Source organism: Salmo salar, chromosome ssa21 (genome assembly GCF_905237065.1).
Source record: "Salmo salar chromosome ssa21, Ssal_v3.1, whole genome shotgun sequence".
Taxonomy (NCBI): domain Eukaryota; kingdom Metazoa; phylum Chordata; class Actinopteri; order Salmoniformes; family Salmonidae; genus Salmo; species Salmo salar.
In genome coordinates, this window is record NC_059462.1 from 6,102,501 (window position 1) to 6,125,112 (window position 22,612).

Consider the following 22,612-nt stretch of genomic DNA (forward strand, 5'->3'; position numbering starts at 1 on the left):
CTTAAAAAGTAGCTACAAATACAACAACATATTGAAAAACGTCAAATTAAAACTTTTAATGTTATTGAAAAACCATCCCCTGGCTATTTCAAATACCCAGGTATATAGGCACTGAAAATTGTCAAAGACTCCAGCCACCCTAGTCATAGACTGTTCTCTCTGCTACCACACAGCAAACGCTACCGGAGCGCCAAGTCTAGGTCCAAGAGACTTCTAAACAGCTTCTACCCCAAGCCATAAGACTCCTGAACATCTAGTCAAATGGCTACCCAGACTATTCACATTGCCCCCTCCCCTCTCCACACCACTGCCACTCTCTATTGTCATCTGACCTCTTTCTCCCCTCTCTCTCCAGATGAAATCTTGCGACTTGTGACGGCCGGCTGCCCAACAACCTGCCTGCTTGACCCTATCCCCTCCCCTCTTCTTAAGACCATTTCCAGAGACCTTCTCCCTTACCTCACCTCGCTCATCAACTCATCCTTGCCCGCTGGCTACGTCCCTTCCGTCTTCAAGAGAGCGAGAGTTGCACCCCTTCTCAAAAAACCTACACTCGATCCCTCCGATGTCAACAACTACAGACCAGTATCCCTTCTTTCTTTTCTCTCCAAAACTCTTGAGCGTGCCGTCCTTGGCCAGCTCTCTTGCTATCTCTCTCAGAATTACCTTCTTGATCCAAATCAGTCAGGTTTCAAGACTGGTCATTCAACTGAGACTGCTCTTCTCTCTGTCACGGAGGCTCTCCGCACTGCTAATGCTAACTCTCTCTCCTCTGCTCTCATCCTTCTAGACCTATCTGCTGCCTTTGATACTGTGAACCATCAGATCCTCCTCTCCACCCTCTCCGAGTTGGGCATCTCCGGCGCGGCTCACTCTTGGATTGCGTCCTACCTGACAGGTCGCTCCTACCAGGTGGCGTGGCGAGAATCCGTCTTCCGCAGCACGGGCTCTCACCACTGGTGTCTCCCAGGGCTCAGTTCTAGGCCCTCTCCTATTCTCGCTATACACCAAGTCACTTTGCTCTGTCAAATCCTCACATGGTCTCTACTATCATTGCTACGCAGACAACACACAATTAATCTTCTCCTTTCCCCCTTCTGATAACCAGGTGGTGAATCGAATCTCTGCATGTCTGGCAGACATATCAGTGTGGATGACGGATCACCACCTCAAGCTGAACCTCGGCAAGACAGAGCTGCTCTTCCTCCCGGGGAAGGACTGCCCGTTCCATGATCTCGCCATCCCGGTTGACAACTCCATTGTGTCCTCCTCCCAGAGGGCTAAGAGCCTTGGCGTGACCCTGGACAACACCCTGTCGTTCTCCGCTAACATCAAGGCGGTGACCCGATCCTGTAGGTACATGCTCTACAACATTCGCAGAGTACGACCCTGCCTCACACAGGAAGCGGCGCTGGTCCTAATCCAGGCACTTGTCATCTCCCGTCTGGATTACTGCAACTCGCTGTTGGCGGGGCGCCCTGCCTGTGCCATTAAACCCCTACAACTCATCCAGAACGCTGCATCCCGTCAGGTGTTCAACTTCCCAAGTTCTCGCACGTCACCCCGCTCCTCCGCACACTCCACTGGCTTCCAGTTGAAGCTCGCATCTGCTACAAGACCATGGTGCTTGCCTACGGAGCTGTGAGGGGAACGGCACCTCCGTACCTTCAGGCTCTGATCAGTCCCTACACCCAAAGAAGGGCACTGTGTTCATCCACCTCTGGCCTGCTCGCCTCCCTACCTCTGCGGAAGCACAGTTCCCGCTCAGGCCAGTCAAAACTGTTTGCTGCTCTGGCACCCCAATGGTGGAACAAGCTCCCTCACCACGCCAGGACAGCGGAGTCAATCACCACCTTCCGGAGACACCTGAAACCCCACCTCTTTAAGGAATACCTGGGATAGGATTAAGTAATCCTTCTAACCCCCCCCCCTACCCTCCCACCCCAAAAAGATATAGATGTACTATTGTAAAGTGGTTGTTCCACTGGATATCATAAGGTGAATGCACCAATTTGTAAGTCGTTCTGGATAAGAGCGTGTACTAAATGACGTAAATGTAAATCTATGCATAGTCACTTTAATTAACTCTACCTATATGTACATACTACCTCAACTAACCGGTGCCCCCGCACATTGACTCTGTACCGGCACCCCCTGTATATATATATTTTTTTTTACTGCTCCTCTTTAATTACTTGTTACTTTTATCTCTTATTCTTATCCATATTTTTTGAAACTGCACTGTCGGTTAGGGGCTCATAAGTAAACATTTCACTGTAAGGTCTACACCTGTTGCATTCGGCGCATGTGACTAATAACATTTCATTTGATTTATACGGTATACCGCCCAAGCCTATTCACAACAAGCCTATTCACAACAGTTACAATAATTAACTGACAAATTTACAATAAACTAGAGCAGTCAGGCTATTGTACCTTCTTACAATACCATGTATTTACAAAGTGTGGACCTGTTTCTCACAAAAATGCCATGTTAGCCCTAGCACATAAAGTCAAGTAGTTTAGATAGGTGTGGAGATATTTTGAGCCTCCCCTAGGGTATCTGGCTGGTACAATGTGATTGTTTTATTGAATCAAGCTCAAATGTCTGACTAGACTGTATGAATAAAACAATAGATATAGAAATATGGCCAATTTAATATATACTGCTCAAAAAAATAAAGGGAACACTTAAACAACACATCCTAGATCTGAATGAAATAAATAATCTTATTAAATACTTTTTTCTTTACATAGTTGAATGTGCTGACAACAAAATCACACAAAAATAATCAATGGAAATCCAATTTATCAACCCATGGAGGTCTGGATTTGGAGTCACACTCAAAATTAAAGTGGAAAACCACACTACAGGCTGATCCAACTTTGATGTAATGTCCTTAAAACAAGTCAAAATGAGGCTCAGTAGTGTGTGTGGCCTCCACGTGCCTGTATGACCTCCCTACAACGCCTGGGCATGCTCCTGATGAGGTGGCGGATGGGCTCCTGGGGGATCTCCTCCCAGACCTGGACTAAAGCATCCGCCAACTCCTGGACAGTCTGTGGTGCAATGTGGCGTTGGTAGATGGAGCGAGACATGATGTCCCAGATGTGCTCAATTGGATTCAGGTCTGGGGAACGGGCGGGCCAGTCCATAGCATCAATGCCTTCCTCTTGCAGGAACTGCTGACACACTCCAGCCACATGAGGTCTAGCATTGTCTTGCATTAGGAGGAACCCAGGGCCAACCACACCAGCGTATGGTCTCACAAGGGGTCTAAGGATCTCATCTCGGTACCTAATGGCAGTCAGGCTACCTCTGGCGAGCACATGGAGGATGGTGCGGCCCCCCAAAGAAATGCCACCCCACACCATGACTGACCCACCGCCAAACCGGTCATGCTGGAGGATGTTGCAGGCAGCAGAAAGTTCTCCACGGCGTCTCCAGACTCTGTCACGTCTGTCACATGCTCAGTGTGAACCTGCTTTCATCTGTGAAGAGCACAGGACGCCAGTGGCGAATTTGCCAATCTTGGTGTTCTCTGGCAAATGCCAAACGTCCTGCACGGTGTTGGGCTGTAAGCACAACCCCCACCTGTGGACGTCGGGCCCTCATACCACCCTCATGGAGTCTGTTTCTGACCGTTTGAGCAGACACATGCACATTTGTGGCCTGCTGGAGGTCATTTTGCAGGGCTCTGGCAGTGCTTCTCCTGCTCCTCCTTGCACAAAGGTGGAGGTAGCGGTCCTGCTGCTGGGTTGTTGCCCTCCTACGGCCTCCTCCACGTCTCCTGATGTACTGGCCTGTCTCCTGGTAGCGCCTCCATGCCCTGGACACTACGCTGACAGACACAGCAAACCTTCTTGCCACAGCTCGCATTGATGTGCCATCCTGGATGAGCTGCACTACCTGAGCCACTTGTGTGGGTTGTAGACTTCGTCTCATGCTACCACTAGAGTGAAAGCACCGGCAGCATTCAAAAGTGACCAAAACATCAGCCAGGAAGCATAGGAACTGAGAAGTGGTCTGTGGTCCCCACCTGCAGAACCACTCCTTTATTGGGGGTGTCTTGCTAATTGCCTATAATTTCCACCTGTTGTCTGTTCCATTTGCACAACAGCATGTGAAATTTATTGTCAATCAGTGTTGCTTCCTAAGTGGACAGTTTGATTTCACAGAAGTGTGATTGACTTGGAGTTACATTGTGTTTTTTAAGTGTTCCCTTTATTTTTTTGAGCAGTGTAGTTACTGGATTAAAGTTAATGCCAAGAAAGACACTACTGTGTGTTTGGTTGTATTATCCTTGTGGGGACCAGAAGTCCTCACAAGGATAGTAAAACAAGTTAAATTCAGACAAGTGGGGACAAAAAAAGGCTATTTTAGGCATAGGGATTAGGTTTAGGCTTACAATTAGTGTTAGGGTTAGGGAAAATAGGATTTTTAAATGGGAATCAATTGTTTGGTCCCCACAAGGATAGTAAAACAAACATGTGTGTCTGTGTGTGTATTTCCGTATTCATTGTGTGGTTATATTTGTGTACCTTTTTATTTTGACAACAAATTGACAAGCAAGGGCTAAGAGAGAGTCTAAGGGAGACAGAGGACTTTGTCTTCCAGACAGTACCTGACAGGATTCTTGTTGAGACAGAGAGTGGGTGGAGTAGTTAAGGTCCAGACCGAAATCGACGGAGTGTACAGTGAGCAGTCGTTTGGTCTTTTTCATCTTTAGGAGAGTAGAGATAAAGACATCATCACACATAGAACCAGGAGAGCGGAGAGGAGACAGGGAGGACACCAAAGATGGGTAAAGGCGGTGAGAAATGGTAACTCTCCACTAATAAGAACTACTGAGACACACTCCCTCAAGAGCTCTGGAGGGGACCAGAGCTCTTAGAGTGGGGTTAGCATTGGTCCAATAAGCCTTACCATGCTGACATGTTATTTTAGGAAGATGATCCTTTTACTGAATGTGACAACAGATGTTTGTTCTTCTTTCCAATACTGTATGAGTCAATAAGGAATGCACATGTGGCTCCCTGTGTGGCTCAGTTGGTAGAACACAGCACTTGCAATGCCAAGGACATGGGTTTGATAAAAGTGTTTGCTAAATGATGGATATTATGCAGGCCATGCAAATGCATCATTCCCATGGCTTTGGGTGGACTGCCATATGTTGAATGACAATGAGGACGACGTTCCCTGAGTAAATATCACTATATGATGGAAATATCACCATAAGTTTGTTGCTGTGGTCATTTATGGGAGATGGTGTCACCTTTCCTTTTTTGGAATAACAAAGGATCACCATATGCTAAACTGAGGCTCTTGAAGGTGGGATTTGAGTTGTTTCAGAAATGAACAGTACATAAGCAGAAAAAAGCATTTCACCCAACTACACTGGTTCATGTCTCCCTGAGTCATTCAAATTACTTGTTCTGCTTACACCACTTGAGGGTGCTCTCCCTCTCTATCTTCCCAAGATAACCAAAGCAGGAAATGCTGGCAAGACCATGCTAAAGTTGTGGTCATAAACATGAAAACAGAAGTATTCACTTTCACTTCAATTGCAACAACAAAATTAGGTTTAAATCATAGGCTACATGGATATGGACTAGCAAGTGTCTTGACTGACATTTTCAACCTCTCCCTGTCCGAGTCTGTAATACCAACATGTTTTAAGCAGACCACCATAGTGCCTGTGTCCAAGAACACTAAGGTAACCTGCCTAAATGACTACCGACACGTAGCACTCAAGTCTGTCACCATGAAGTGCTTTGGAAGGCTGGTCAACCCTAGACCCACTCCAATTTGCATACCGCCCCAACAGATCCACAGATGATTAAGTCTCTATTACACTCCACACCGCCTTTTCCCACCTAGACAAAATGAACACCTATATTAGAATGTTATTCATTGACTACAGCTCAGCGTTCAACACCATAGTGGCCTCAAAGCTCATCAATAAGCTAAGGACCCTGGGACTAAACACCTCCCTCTGCAACTGGATCCTGGACTTCCTGACGGCTGCCCCCAGGTGGTAAGGGTAGGTAACAACACATCCGCCACGCTGATCCTCAACACAGGGGCCCCTCAGGGGTGCGTGCTCAGCCCCCTCCTGTACTCCTTGTTCACTCATGACTGCACGGACAGGCACGACTCCAACACCATCATTGATTTTATCCAAGATGGCGTAGCAGTCAGACGTCTTTGTCTTTGTTTTGTCCCGTGTATATCTTTTATTTCTTCGTATATATTTTTTATATTTTTAACCTCAATTTCAACATACTCTCCTGCAACCCGCCTCACCAAATGTGGTATGGATCTGCTACTTTCTATACTTTAGAACTGGAACCCCCAACAGAAGCTAGCCAGCTAACTAGCTAGTAGTCAGTTAACCACTGCTAGCGGTCATCAGCTAACCTCAGCCCGGACAACTCCTGTCAGTCTGCACAGCGCAATTCAACCCAGAGCATATCGGACTGCTTTTTCTCAACCACATCTCCACATCTCTGGATTCCTACTGCAAGCTCTGAACCTTTTCACCTGGATCATCGCAGCTAGCTTGCTGCTGTCCGAGTGGCTACTCTGTCCCAAAGCAAGTACCAGTTAGCCTGGAGCTAGCCTCGTGCTAGGCCCATCTCCCGGCTAGCTGAAGAGGTCCATCAGCCAATTTCTTGGGCTACAATACCTATTTTGCCAATTGGCCTGGACCCTTTTACTGCCTACACGGAGCCCTGCCGATCCATTATGACTGGTCTGCCGATGTAACCATCCAAGTTGCTTCAACAGACTCTTCCGTTGCGACGTCCCTAAGGCTCCTTCTGCTAGCCTGCTAGCCCCGGCCAGCTAGCTGTCTGAATCGCCGTGTCTCCAGCTCGCCTAGCTACTCACTGGACCCTATGATCAATCGGCTACGCATGTCTCTCCCTAATGTCAATATGCCGTGTCCATTGCTGTTTTGGTTAGTGATTATTGTCTTATTTCACTGTAGAGCCTCCAGCCCAGCTCAATATGCCTCAGCTAGCCCTTTTGTTCCACCTCCCACACCTGTTTGGATCTCACCTGGTTTAAATGGTGTCTTTAGAGACAAAACCTCTCTCATCGTCACTCAATGCCTAGGTTTACCTCCACTGTATTCACATCCTACCATACCCTTATTTGTACATTATGCCTTGAATCTAGTCCTCCATGCCCAGAAACCTGCTCCTTTTACTCTCTGTTCCGAACTCACTAGACCACCAATTCTTATAGCTTTTAACCGTACCCTTATCCTACTCCTCTTCTGTTCCTTTGGTGATGTAGAGGTTAATCCAGGCCCTGCAGCGCCTAGCTCCACTCCCATTCCCCAGGCACTCTCATTTGTTGACTTCTGTAATCGAAAAAGCCTTGGTTTCATGCATGTTAACATCAGAAGCCTCCTCCCTAAGTTTGTTTTACTCACTGCTTTAGCACACTCCGGCAACCCCGATGTCCTTGCCGTGTCTGAATCCTGGCTCAGGAAGGCCACCAAAAATTCTGAGATTTCCATACCCAACTATATCATTTTCCGTCAAGTTAGAACTGCCAAAGGGGGAGGAGTTGCAATCTACTGCAGAGATAGCTTGCAAAGTTCTGTCATACTTTCCAGGTCTATGCCCAAACAGTTCGAGCTTCTAATTTTAAAAACTAATCTCTCCAGAAATAAGTCTCTCACTGTTGCTGCCTGTTATAGACCCCCCTCAGCTCCCAGCAGTGCCCTGGACACCGTATGTGAATTAATTGCCCCCCCATCTATCTTCAGAGTTCGTTCTGTTAGGTGACCTAAACTGGGATATGCTTAACACCCCAGCAGTCCTACAATCTAAGCTAGATGCCCTCAATCTCACACAAATTATCAAGGAAACCACCAGGTACAACCCTAAATCCGTAAACATGGGCACCCTCATAGATTTTATCCTGACCAACTTGCCCTCCAAATACACCTCTGCTGTTTTCAATCAGGATCTCAGCGATCACTGCCTCATTGCCTGCATCCGCTAATGGTCCGCGGTCAAACGACCACCTCTCATCACTGTCAAACGCTCCCTAAAACACTTCTGCGAGCAGGCCTTTCTAATCGACCTGGCCCTGGTATCTTGGAAGGATATTGACCTCATCCCGTCAGTCGAGGATGCCTGGTCGTTCTTTAAAAGTAATTTCCTCACCATCTTAAATAAGCATGCCCCTTCCAAAAAATGTAGAACTAAGAACAGATATAGCCCTTGGTTCACTCCAGACCTGACTGCCCTTGACCAGCACAAAAACATCCTGTGGCGGACTGCAATAGCATTGAATAGCCCCCACGATAGGCAACTGTTCAGGGAAGTCAGGAACCAATACACACAGTCAGTCAGGAAAGCAAAGGCTAGCTTTTTCAAACAGAAATTTGCATCCTGTAGCTCTAACTCCAAAACGTTTTGGGACTCTGTAAAGTCCATGGAGAACAAGAGCACCTCCTCCCAGCTGCCCACTGCACTGAGGCTAGGTGACACGGTCACCACCGATAAATCCATGATAATCGAACATTTCAATAAGCATTTCTATACGACTGGCCATGCTTTCCTCCTGGCTACCCCAACCCCGGCCAACAGCTCCACACCCCTGGCAGCTACTTGCCCGAGCCTCCCCATCTTCTCCTTCACCCATATCCAGATCGCAGATGTTCTGAAAGAGCTGCAAAACCTGGACCCGTACAAATCATCTGGGCTAGACAATCTGGACCCTCTCTTTCTAAAATTATCCGCTGCCATTGTTGCAACCCCTATTATCAGTCTATTCAACCTCTTTCATTTCGTCCGAGATACCTAAAGATTGGAAAGCTGCCGCGGTCATCCCCCTCTTTAAAGGGGGTGACACTCTAGACCCAAACCGTTACAGACCTATATCCATCCTGCCCTGCCTTTCTAAAGTCTTTGAAAGCGAAGTTAATAAACAGATCACTGACCATTTCGAATCCCACCGTACCTTCTCAGCTGTGCAATCTGGTTTCCGAGCTGGTCACGGGTGCACCTCAGCCACGCTCAAGGTACTAAAAGATATCATAACCGCCATCGATAAAATACAGTACTGTGCAGCCGTCTTCATCGACCTGGCCAAGGCTTTCAACTCTGCCAATCACCACATTCTTATTGGCAGACTCAATAGCCTTGGTTTCTCAAATGACGACGCAGATGACACCATTCTGTCTACATCTGGCCCTTCTTTGGACACTGTGTTAACTAACCTCCAAACGAGCTTCAATGCCATACAACACTCCTTCCGTGGCCTCCAACTGCTCTTAAACGCTAGCAAAACCAATTGCATGCTTTTCAACCGTTTGCTGCCCGCACCCGGCAGCCCGACTAGCATCACTACTCTGGACGGTTCTGACCTAGAATACATGGACAACTACAAATACCTAGGTGTCTGGCTAGACTGTAAACTCTCCTTCCAGACTCATATGAAACATCTCCAATCCAAAATCAAATCTAGAATCGGCTTTCTATTTCGGAACAAAGCCTCCTTCACTCACGCCGCCAAACTTACCCTAGTAAAACTGACTATCCTGCCGATCCTCGACTTCGGCGATGTCATCTACAAAATAGCTTCCAATACTCTACTCAGCAAATTGGATGCAGTCTATCACAGTGCCATCCGTTTTGTTACCAAATCGCCTTATACCACCCACCACTGCGACCTGTATGCTCTAGTCAGCTGGACCTTGCTACATATTCGTCGCCAGACCCACTGGGTCCAGGTCATCTACAAGTCTCTGCTAGGTAGGTAAAGCTCCGCCTTATCTCAGCTGACTGGTCACCATAGCAGCACCCACCCGTAGCACACGCTCCAGCAGGTATATTTCACTGGTCACCCCCAAAGCCAATTCTTCCTTTGGCCGCATTTCCTGACAATTCTCTGCTGAGAATGACTGGAACGAATAGCAAAAATCACTGAAGCTGGAGACTTATATCTCCCTCACTAACTTTAAGCATCAGCTGTCAGAGCAGCATACAGATCATTGCACCTGTACACAGCCTACCTGTAAATAGCCCATCCAACTACCTCATCCCAATATTGTTATTTATTTATTTTTGCTCCTTTGCACCCTAGTATCTCTACCTGCACATTCATCTTCTGCACATCTATCACTCCAGTGTTTAATTGCTAAATTGTAATTACTTCGCCACTACGGCCTATTTATTGACTTTTCTATTGTGTTATTGACTGTACGTTTGTTTATTCCATGTGTAACTCTGTGTTGTTGTTTGTGTCGCACTGCTTCGCTTTATCTTGGCCAGGTCACCGTTGTAAATGAGAACTTGTTCTTAACTGGCCTACCTGGTTAAATAAAGGTAAAATATTTTTTTAATAAAAATGTAATTTGCCGATGACACAACAGTGGTAGGCCTGATCACCAACAACAACGAAACAGCCTAGAGGGAGGAGGTCAGAGACCTGGCCTTATCCTAGATAAGCACTCCTACTCAACACTGTAAATACAAGCCAAGGATTATTGTGTCAGCAGACAACAATGAGAGAAAGTGCTTCGTTTTGGTTATTCATTGTGATTTGGAACTAAACAACCAATCTAGACTGTACAACAGTCATAACAAAAACCAGCAGGAGACACTTCAGGGTCTCTCTCACACTTGACGTTTCTTGGGCTTGCATCCCAAAAGGCACCCTATTACCTATGTAGTGCACTACTATTGACCGGGGCCCACAGGGCTTTGGTTAAAAGAAGGGCACTATATAGGGAACAGAGTGCAATTTGGGACACACCCTGGGACTCTTTAATGTGTGTCATGACCTATGACAGCCTGGTATTTATTTACCAATGATGCATCGGGCCAGTGCTGGTTTTGCAATGCCTTAACCCTGACCAGCTGCTCGTCAGGGTTAAGGGTCTGCACAAATGACCAGATTTATAAATCATCTCAACTGTCAAACAACAGGGCAGATCTGTATGAAGGGGCCTCCCGAGTGGCACAGTGGTCTAAGGTAGTGCATCGCGTTGCTAGTTGTGCCACTAGAGATTCTGGGTTCGAGTCCAGGCTCTGTCGCAGCCGGCCGCGACCAGGAGACCCATGGGGCGGCGCATAATTGGCCCAGCGCCATCCGGGTTTGGGGAGGGTTTGGCCAGCAACGATGTTCTTGTCCCATCGCGCACTAGCCACTCCTGTGGTAGGCCGGGCCCAGTGCACGCTGACACGGTTGCCAAGTGCACGGTGTTTCCTCTGACACATTGTTGCAGCTGGCTTCCGGGTTAAGTGGGCATTGTGTCAAGAAGCAGTGCGGCTTGGTTGTGTTTCGGAGGACGCACGGCTCTCGACCTTCACCTCTCCCGAGTCCGTACGGGAGTTGCAGCAATGAGACAAGACTGTAACTACCAATTGGATACCACGAAATTGGGGAGAAAAAGTGGGTAAAAAAATAAAAACATTTAATAAAATAATAAAAACAAATAAAAGATTAGGGAATCTATGGTTTAGATCGCCTAGCTAGGTGCTACATAATATATATGGTATTTATTCCATTTAGCAGATGCTTTTGTCCTAAGTGACTTACAGTCATGCATGTATACATTTTACATATGGGTTGTCATGGGAATCGAACACACAATCCTAGCGGTGCAAGTGACATGATCTACCAACTGAGCCATACAGGACCACATAGCATTCACATAGGACCAATTAAATGACTTTTGGTTGATGTATAATTTCAGCCTTTTCCTAAACTATGGGCCTACATACATTTTTAGAAAGGTGCTGTACAAACATGTCCACTTTTTGAAGTCTGAATTCACCTTTACTTGCACACAGGGATGTCTCAACCATAAACATGAACGTAGGTGTCTGAAACACTCAAGAAGACCTGTACAAGCAACTTAACCCTCATACTACCAACATATTATACATACATGGATTACCAACTGGGATCATTTTGACCCCAAGAAGAAACTATTTGAAAAAGCAACAATCATAGCCAAATATCAACTTCATTCTTATAAAAACATAATTAGAAATAATTTTATCTGAAATAAAGAATAACCAAAACAGACTTATTTCAGCTAAATTACAGGTCATTTGTATATTCTGTCAAATGAAAATACACATTTTCCCCTTAAATAATGTACAGCTTTTTGTAACACTATCACGTCTCCCGCCGAAGTCGGTCCCTCTCCTTGTTCGGGCGGCGTTCGGCGTCACCGGTCTTCTAGCCATCGCCGCTCCACCTTTCATTTTCCATTTGTTTTGTCTTGTTTTCCCGCACACCTGGTTTACATCCCCTCATTACTCTACGTGTATATTATCCTCTGTTTCCCCCATGTCTGTGTGTGGTATTGTTTGTTCGTTACGTGTGTGACGCTACAGGCTGGTTTTGCGCCAGGTATTGTTGTAACCCGTGGTTGTGTTATTTGTACCTATTTGTATAATTTGTGCGCTATCGCTTTTTTCCTTGGGCCGAAGTGTTGTGACGCAGTTGCGTCCGGCTGTTTTCCTCTGCCTGAATAAAGTGTGCCTGTTCACTCATCTCTGTTCTCCTGCACCTGACTTCCTTCGACCAGTTGCGCACACTCTGACAAACACTTTATTTGGACATTTCAACTAACTATCTACTAACCCTAACCCTAGCCTAACCTTAAGCCTTACCCTAACCGTAACCTTAGGAAGCAGTTGCTTATCAACAGATAGTATGACCATCTGTACAGCATCTACTGATGGACTATCCAAATAAAGTCTGACCCATCTTTTTCCCATATTATAAATCAACATAGTTACTAAAAAGATAATTTGATTGTATTATCATTTATACTTTAGAATTGTGCCATATTTTGGGGCGGTACACCAACATTTCTAATATACTTAATTTTATTGACAAAAAGTGATCCATCCATTGATCCTGAGAGGAAATTACAAAGAATATGCCTTTTTTTTATTTATTTACTTACCCCACAGCCAGGATTAGCATTGCTGTCATTGAAACAATGGGAGTGGTTGAGCCTATGGCAGGATGATTCAAAAAGCATGCTCAAACTAAATGTTATAGCAACCCAAATATCATAACAAGTTGCACATATAGAATATTGGAAGATATTGAGGGGATTCTGGAATTTATGTAACATTTACCGTAGAAAAAAATTTTTCTGAGAATACACACCAATACAGCACTATGTGTACATTTAGAGGGTAGCTGGTAATTATGTCCCCAGATAAACTTAGATTCAAATAAAGGTCCTATTTACCAAATAACTATAGGCTGATTTAGGTGTTTTTGGCTGGGGTCAAAATGACCCCAAAGGACTTTTCTTTCTAATCCATTTGAATACGGAAACACTAAACAATGATTTAGTTTCGTTAAGAACAAGTTGATAGACAAAGTCATGAAATATTGAAAGAATTGATAAACCATCTTTTGGGCTATGATCAAAAATATGCCTCTGGGGTCAAAAACCCCAGTCTGTAATACGAGGGTTAAAACAAACATATAAAACTTAAAAGACATAATGTTGGTACTGTAGTCTGCATATAACAAGAGAAACTTGGTTTTCATTTGTGTATACATGTTACTATGTGTCAAGGTCTCAATGCTTCAGCATGGATTACCATTGACAAGACCCAGCAACATTTAGAAATATATACTGCTTTATGCACACTAATGAGTCACTGTTAATTTTACGTTTTGTGTTTGTTTTATGGATATGAAACGTACAGTATAAGACAAATAAACGTTTCCCATAATCGTTCATAGGGTAAGGTTGCACATGTGTGTTCTAGCCCAGCACAAGTACAAACGACTAAACTATTCCACAATTCCTCAAGACCCTTTGTTAGTTGAATCGCATGTGTTTGTGCAGGGCTGGAATAAAAATGTGCAACACTCGGGCACACCCAAGGACCCAAGCTAAGAAACACTGCCATAGAAGGATGTCCTCTACCCCCCAACATAAACAGTCAAGGATACAATTGACTGATTAACACTATAGGGCCAACCCGAACCATACTGTGCTGGCTCTGATATTTTCTCTTTACATTGTCCTTTTGCGTACAGTTCCAGCAACTTTGGTGTATGTGAACCCAGGCCAGGCCAGTATAGTTTGGCTTGGCTCGGTACTGTGAAAAAAGGTAATACTGTAATTCAGGAAGTCAGGAATAGAGAGTGGGCAATACCATTCTGTAGTGTCGTCCATCTGCCACGGTGTCCATGTTGTTCTCATCATAGAGATCTGATGAGGAGGGAGAAGTGTCTTGTGTGAGTTACATTTTTATTTAATTCAATTCCATAAGACTTCAATTATCTCTCAAAAAGCAACTGTGCTGGGCAAAACAGTGCAAGTTTAAATACATTAGGTACATGCATACACACATTACATTATAAAGTGCCTTCAGAAAGTATTCACTTTTCCACAATTTGTTGTGTTACAGCCTGAATTTAACATTTATTACATTTAGATTTGGTGTCACTGGCCTACACACAATACCCCATAATGTCAAAGTGGAATTATGTTTTTTGAGCCAATAAGTATTCAATCCCTTTGTTATTGCAAGCATGAATTAGTTCAAGAATAAAAATGTGCTAAACAAGTCACATAATAAGTGGCATGGACTCACTCCGTGTGCATTAATAGTGTTTAACATGATTTTTAAATGACTACCCCATCTCTATACCCCACACATACAATTATCTATAAGGTCCCTCAACTGAGCAGGTAATTTCAAACACAGATTCAACCACAAAGACCAGGGATGTTTTCCAATGTCTCGCAAAGAAGGGCACCCATTGGTAAAAAAAAGCAGACATTGAATATCCATTTGAGCATGGTGAAGTTATTAATTACACTTTGGATGATGTATTAATACACCCAGTCACTACAAAGATACAGGCATCCTTCCTGGAGAGGATTGAAATCGCTAAAAAAATATATTTAATCAATTTTGAATTGAGGATCTATCAACAAAATGTGTAATAAGTCAAGGGTATGAATACTTTCTGAAGGCACTGTATGTTAGGGCTGGGCGATATGACGATATATATCGTGTGACGATAGAAAAATGTCAATCGTTTTAGATTTTGCTCTATCGTTTATTTCGTTGTGTCGCAAATCACACTCTTTACGGCAATATTTTTCGTCAATTGGACGACGCTTTGCTTTCTTCCACACCTCCCGTGTAGAAGGAAATTTGCAACACAAACAAACATTGACGAGAGTGAACGTGACACAGAGCACGGAGACCGTACCTAAAAGAGGGGCTACTTTGGTCGCAAAGACGTGGTTTAGGTATAAAAAGTCTGACACTGACCAGAAACCGTCCTCTGCAAAATATGCCGCAGGCCGGTCCCGACAACAGGCTCAAACACCACTAACCTCTTTTACCACCTACGCAAGAATCATGTGAAACAGTACAGTCGAGTGCTCAAAACAAACCCCCAACTCAGACATTGCAAGAGGCTTTTGCCCGCAGCACACCATATGGCAAAGAATCACGAAGATGGAAGGAGAGAACAGCTGCCGTTACAACTTACATCTGCAAAGACATGGCCCCAATTTACACAGTCGAGAAACGGGGGTTTAACCTCTTGGCGTTCCCCTAGGGTAGGGGGTGCTAAAGCGATTTTTGAAAATAATTCGTGCCCATTTTAAACGGCCTCCTACTCAAACTCAGAAGCTAGGATATGCATATAATTAATACTTGTGGATAGAAAACACCCTAAAGTTTCTAAAACTGTTTGAATGGTGTCTGTGAGTATAACAGAACTCATATGGCAGTCAAAACCCCGAGACAGATGGAAACAGGAAGTGGAATTCTGAATTGCGAACTCAACTTCATCACGTTGCCTATTAATCACACCGTGAGCTATGGTTCATTGAGCACTTCCTATTGCTTCCACTAGATGTCCCCAGTCTTCACAAATTGGTTTGAGCCTTCTACTGTTAAAATTGAATGAATGAGACGCTGTGGAACGTGGTCACATGGAGAGGGCCATCACCATTATGACGCCGGCGCCCCTGGTTACCCTCCCCTTTCGAAATGTTTTGAAACACAATGCAATCGTCCCCCTCGAATCTCATTGGCTCTCTTGTTGAAAAACGCCCTGAAGATTTATGTTGTACAACGTTTGACATGTTTGAACGAACCTTAAATGGGGAAAAAATGCATTTTCTCGAAATGGCTGTCCCGCGCCCGACGGAGGATTTGGATCAGCCTTCAGACGCGCTAACAAGAACAAGCTCTTGGAACATAAAGGAGTCATTTTTTCAAACGAAAATACATTTGTTGTGGACCTGGGATTCCTGGAATTGCTTTCTGATGAAGACAACCAAAGGTAAGGGATTATTGACAATAGTATACAAGACTAGATGTGATATGTGATTGTTCCAAGATGGCTAGCCTATTGCTATTGCTAGCCTATTGTTCTGAGTATCGCATCCCCTTTTATCGCAAAGTGTGATTACCCAGTAAAGTTATTTTTAAATCTGGCATTACAGGTGCTTTCAAGAGATATTCATCTATAAATCTTAGAATGACAATATTACATTTAAAAAATGTTTTCGAATAGTAATTTAGTAAATTGTAGCTCTGTTTCATCGGATGCATTTGAGGGAAAATAGTTAGTCAACGTTACGCACCGACGTAAAATGCTGTTTTTATATATAAATATGAACTTTATCGAACAAAAGAATGCATGTATTGTGTAACATGATGTCCTAGGTGTGTCATCTGATGAAGATTGTCAAAGGTTAGTGCTGCATTTAGCTGTTTTTTGGTTATTTGTGATGCATGTGGTTGGTCGGAAAATGGCTATGTGGCTACTTTTACGATATACTCCTCTAACATAATCTAATGTTTTGCTTTTGCTGTAAAGCCTTTTTGAAATCGGACAACGTGGTTCGATTCAGGAGAGGTGTATCTATAAAACGATATAATTAGATTATTTTTTTTAATTATTAAATTTTGTTATGCTAATGGCGATATGATTTTTCGCTGGATGTAGGCCGCACAGGGGTTAATGAGTTGGTGGTTAACACGGTACCAAATGCAAATTGATATGTGACACGTATTCATGCCAAAATAACATGCAAAACAGGCAAGCCCCCCCCAAAAAAATATTTTAGGCCTATATTTAAGTGTTTTCAATTTACCTTTTTAGATTTTATACATTCATATTTTATATTTTTGTTACATGCTTAATTGAAAATGTGCACAAAGGTTTTAAATTAAAGGAGAAATAATCAAATATGACTAAGTACCTTTTATTTGTTGAGTATAATTCAAAATGTATTAAGAAATAGGCCTTCAATGTGACCAATAAACAATTTATTCATTGAATTTACAGAAAATGTGCTATATCGTGATACGTATCATTATCGGGATATGAAATGACCTATATCGGGATATGAGATTTTGGCAATATCGTCTAGCCCTACTGTACGTCAAAAAACATGATCATATTAGCAAAGACTGATTTAGCATTAGCGCAAAGGTGATTTTCTTTTCTATGTTGTAGCTGTATAGTGTTTGTTTCTTTTTATAGCTCTCTAAATAGATAAGGTAATGGAAATGCAGGAGCTAAGTGACCTTTTTAAGAAACACACGTCAGAGAGCAAATCATATAGTGCTTCTGTCTGCCAGCACGAAAGCAGCACAAGTAGGTAAAGTGCGAGCACACAAAGTGTTTCTCAGTCTCTTTTTATGAGTGACTTGCTTTGCTCAGTAACATTTTGTTCTACTGGTTCCTGCGCTTATTGAATCAGAGGACACAAGGAGACAGGGAAAGAGAGACAGAGAGAGAGAGGGGGAAAAAAGATATGCTAAGTGGGAGAAGATTTAAGGATGAGCAGCTGCTCTGCTCAGCAAAAAAATAAACAACTAAAAACTGAAACAAGATTGCAAAAGTTAAGATCGTGCAAATTAACTAATGGCCGTGCAGCAAATAAATGGCACAGTAGATGCTTAAAGCACGCACATGCTCACATATGCTCTCACACGCATACACGTGCACACACAAACAAAATACACAAAATTACCCTCTAATAAATTCCACAAGACTCTAATTGACCTAAAACGTCTAATACCACCTGTTGACATACCAATATGCGGTGGTGTAAAGTACTTAAGTAAAAATATTTGAAACTACTAGTTCTTTGGGGTATCTGTACTTTACTATTTACAGTTGAAGTTGGAAGTTTACATACACTTAGGTTGGAGTCATGCAAACTAGTTTTTCAACCACTCCATAAATTTCTTGTTAACAAACTATAGTTTTGGCAAGTCGGTTAGGACATCTACTTTGCACATGACCAGTAATTTTTCCAACAATTGTTTACAGACAGATTATTTCACTTATAATTCACTGCATCACAATTCCAGTGGGTCAGAAGTTTACATACACTAAGTTGACTGCGCCTTTAAACAGCTTGGAAAATTCCATAATATGATGTCATGGCTTTAGAAGCTTCTGATAGGCTAATTGACATCGTTGGAGTCAATTGGAGGTGTGCCTGTGGCTGTATTTCAAGGTCTACCTTCAAACTCAGTGACTCTTTGGTTGGCATCATGGGAGAATAATTAAAAAAAAATCAGCCAAGACCTACAATAATTTTTTTTAGACCTCCACAAGTCTGGTTCATCCTTGGGAGCAATTTCCAAACGCCTGAAGGTACCACGTTCATCTGTACAAACAATAGTACGCAAGTATAAACACCATGGGACCACGCAGCCGTCATACCGCTCAGGAAGGAGACGTGTTCTGTCTCCTAGAGATGCATGTACTTTGGTGCGAAAAGTGCAAATCAATCCCAGAACAACAGCAAAGGACCTTGTGAAGATGCTGGAGGAAACAGGTCCAAAAGTATCTATGTCCACAGTAGAACGAGTCCTATATAGACATAACCTGAAAGGCCGCTCAGCAAGGAAGAAGCCACTGCTCCAAAACCGCCATAAAAAAGCCAGAATACAGTTTGCAACTGCACATGGGGACAAAGATCGTACTTTTTGGAGAAATGTCCTCTGGTCTGATGAAACAAAAATAGAACTGTTTGGTCATAATGACCATCATTATGTTCGGAGGAAAAAGGGGGAGGCTTGCAAGCCAAACTGTGAAGCACGGGGGTGGCAGCATTGTGTTGTGCTTTGCTGCAGGAGGGACTGGTTCACTTCACAAAATAGATGGCATCATGAGGAAGTCAAATTATGTGGATATATTGAAGCAACATCTCTAGACACCAGCCAGGAAGTTAAAGCTTGGTCGCAAGTGGGTCTTCCAAATGGACAATTACTTCAAGCATACTTCCAAAGTTGTAGCAAAATGGCTTAAGGACAACAAAGTCAAGGCATTGGAGTGGCCATCTCAATCCTATAGAACATTTGTGGGCAGAACTGAAAAGGCGTGTGCGAGCAAGGAGGCCTACAAACCTGACCCAGTTACACCAGCTCTGTCAGGAGGAATGGGCCAAACTTCACCCAACTTATTGTGGGAAGCTTGTGGAAGGTTACCCAAAACATTTGACCCAAGTTAAACAATTTAAAGGCAATGCTACCAAATACTAATTGAGTGCATGTAAACTTCTGACCCACTGGGAATGTGATGAAATAAATAAAAGCTGAAATAAATCATTCTCTCTACTATTATTCTGACATTTCACATTCTTAAAAAAAGTGGTGATCCTAACTCACCTAAAACAAGGAATTTTTACTTGGATTAAATGTCAGGAATTGTGATACTGAGTTTAAATGAATTTGTAACGTGGGTCGTATAAAGGGGACCAAGGCGCAGCGTGTATAGTGCTCATATTTACTTTTAATGAATATACTTTAACAAAACGACTGAAACCAGTTCCGTCAGGTGACATACACTAAATAGAAAACAACCACCCACAAAACCCAGGAAGAAAAACGCCTTCTTAAATATGATCTCTAATCAGAGGCAACGAGGATCAGCTGCCTCCAATTAGAGATCAACCCAAACAATCCCAACATAGAAATGAAAAACTAGAACTTAAACATAGAAATAGAAAACATAGAACAACCCAAAACACCCCCTGTCACGCCCTGACCTACTCTACTATAGAAAATGACATCTTACTAGGATCAGGACGTGACAGTATTTGGCTAAGGTATATGTAAACTTCTGACTTCAACTGTATATTCTTGTCAATGTTTACTTTTACTTCACTTCATTCCTAAAGAAAATAATTTACTTTTTACTACATACAGTTTCCCTAACACCCAAAAGTACTCGTTACATTTTGACAGGAAAATGATCCAATTCACACACTTATCAAGATAACATCCCTGGTCATCCCTACTGCCTCTGATCTGCTGGACTCACTAAACACAAATGCTCCGTTTCTAAATGATGTCTTAGTGTTTGGAGCGTGCCCCGTGCTATGTGTCAATAAAAAATACTTTTACGTTTGATAATTAAGTACATTTTAGCAGTTCCATTTACTTTTCATACTTAAGTACATTTAAAACCAAATACTTTTAGACTTATACTCAAGTAGTATTTTACTGGGTGACTTTCACTTTTTCTTGAGTGATTTTCTATTAAGGTATCTTTACTTTTACTCAAGTATGACAATTGAGTACTTTTTCCACCACTGCCAATGTGTCGGGGTGTGACAGGCTAACTATGTGCCAGCAAACCCAAAGGGCGCTTGGTATGTGCCCATGCTAGTGCCCACGGCTCTGCCTAGAGCTACAAAGCGGGTCTTTTTCAATCAAATAAATGTAAATGAAGTTGTATTTAATATTTTACCTTAATCAGATTTCCTAAGCCATAACTAAATCGTGCTCTAGCTAGCTGGTTAATATCTATGTCTTTGACTGCCCTCATCTAAAATATTAAAATACATCCACTTTAAACATTACCAAATACGTTTTAGGGTAAAATATGTTTGTGCTTCCCAAGAAATTAGATTCCAAAGTCTGAAAAGCCCATTCTTTACTGTATGTGGATGGAGTGAGTGAGTGATCAGTGAGACAAGCCATTCTTGGTAGAGTGTCTATGGAATGACACTGGACAAAGCCATTATGCTTGAGAATTGTGCAGAGACACAGAGCTGTACTTACTGTGGCTTTCGGGCATGCTGTGTGTGTCATCTTCACGAGGCTCTGGGAGAGAGAGACAGAGGGAGAAAGACTAACTATCTGAGGTAAAATCAAAAAATTCAAAAGAAAGGCCCCTAACATCATCAGTAATGATGGTCCCTTTGTAAATAAATGCACAATCAGAGATAATCTTGATGACATAACATAAAATGTAAAGATACACTGTTGCTATTGCTGCTAATTTCAATGTATGCTCATATGTGAAGAATGAGACTTGTACTGTGCATGTGTAAAGAAACCTTATGTAGTTTTGCTCCTCAACAGAAAGTCTCAACATAAGTTGTCGTCATAGTCTCTCTGTACACCAGAAGACAGTGGTGTGGGGATGACACCCTCTGAGCTTTGGGGGCCTCATGGACCACTGTCAGAAAGGATTATGTGTTTGTGCACATGCACACTGTTCTGGCGTATGCAGCATGTGTGCGTGTGAAGCAATATGTTCACATTGGTATGTGCTTGCGTGTGGACTCTGTACAGACTGTGTATGTATCTGTTTGTATATGTATTTGTAGGTGTGGGTGTGGGTGTTTCTGTGTATATCTTTACATGTGTACATGTACATTTTCCTAAATGTGTGTCACTAATTTAACAAAAAAGCAAAACCGGTGTCTGTTCTCTTTTTCCCTGTATCTGGCCAATTGAACCCTGCAGGATTGGATCAACCAGAGACATGACATTTCAGACACAGAGCGAGATGTGATCATGCGATCACAGGACTGCTGGATCCAGCCTACCAGCTCCCTCATCCTACCCACAATCCTCCATAGTGACTTAACTCTTTTCACTATAATTCATATTTGCATGATTTCCTTTTCCTTTAAGCAACGTCACAAACTCGTCAGGGCCAATACATCATAGGTCTCATCGTTTTAAAGATGCCTTGGGTGTTGCTTGCAGATAAGCTCCATTGTATAGTTAACATCAGGCAAATAACATGTCAGTTTTGCTTTGATTAAACCCAATCGTCACGGCGTTAAACTTTAAACATGTCAGACAAACATACACAAAGCATTTCATTGCTATGTCAATAAGTCTGGTAACGTAGGCAACGTCCGAAACTGACCGCATCATATAGGGACCAACGGAGGCAACGTTTCTCTAACATTATTGGTCAGTGGAGGATAAAATGGCATGACATTTAGACTGAATCCAGGCCTTTGTGCTGCAGTACTCTTAACATAGCTCCACACAGTTGTAGGAAGCCAGAAAAACAGAAAAGATGGAAAAGATTAAGTCCCTCTGTTCTATTTGGCAGGCAGCTCCCTGAGAAAGGCTTACTGACTGAAAAGAGAGAAAGAAAGAGAGAAAGAAAGAAAGCGAGAAAGAGAGAAAGAAAGCGAGAAAGAAAGAGAGAAAGAAAGAGAGAAAGAAAGAAAGAGAGAAAGAAAGAAAGAAAGAAAGAAAGAAAGAAAGAAAAAAAGAAAAAAAAAAAAAGAAAGAAAGAAAGACAAACTTTTCCAATGATTCAGAATTCACCGAGTGGGACAAATTAGTCATGTGT

At 43.0% G+C, this 22,612-nt stretch overlaps 1 protein-coding gene across 2 annotated transcripts in view; it reads right to left on the reverse strand.

Moving 5' to 3' along the window:
• mlphb (melanophilin b) overlaps window positions 1–22,612 on the reverse strand; it is a 157,408-nt gene that overhangs the window by 57,961 nt on the left and 76,835 nt on the right. For both annotated transcript variants that reach the window (XM_014163857.2, XM_014163856.2), the window contains exons 5-6: window positions 21,073–21,114; window positions 14,170–14,225 (exon numbers count right to left, since the gene is read on the reverse strand). In XM_014163857.2, the coding sequence (XP_014019332.1) occupies window positions 14,170–14,225; window positions 21,073–21,114 (98 nt within the window). The remainder of the gene's footprint in view (window positions 1–14,169; window positions 14,226–21,072; window positions 21,115–22,612) is intronic.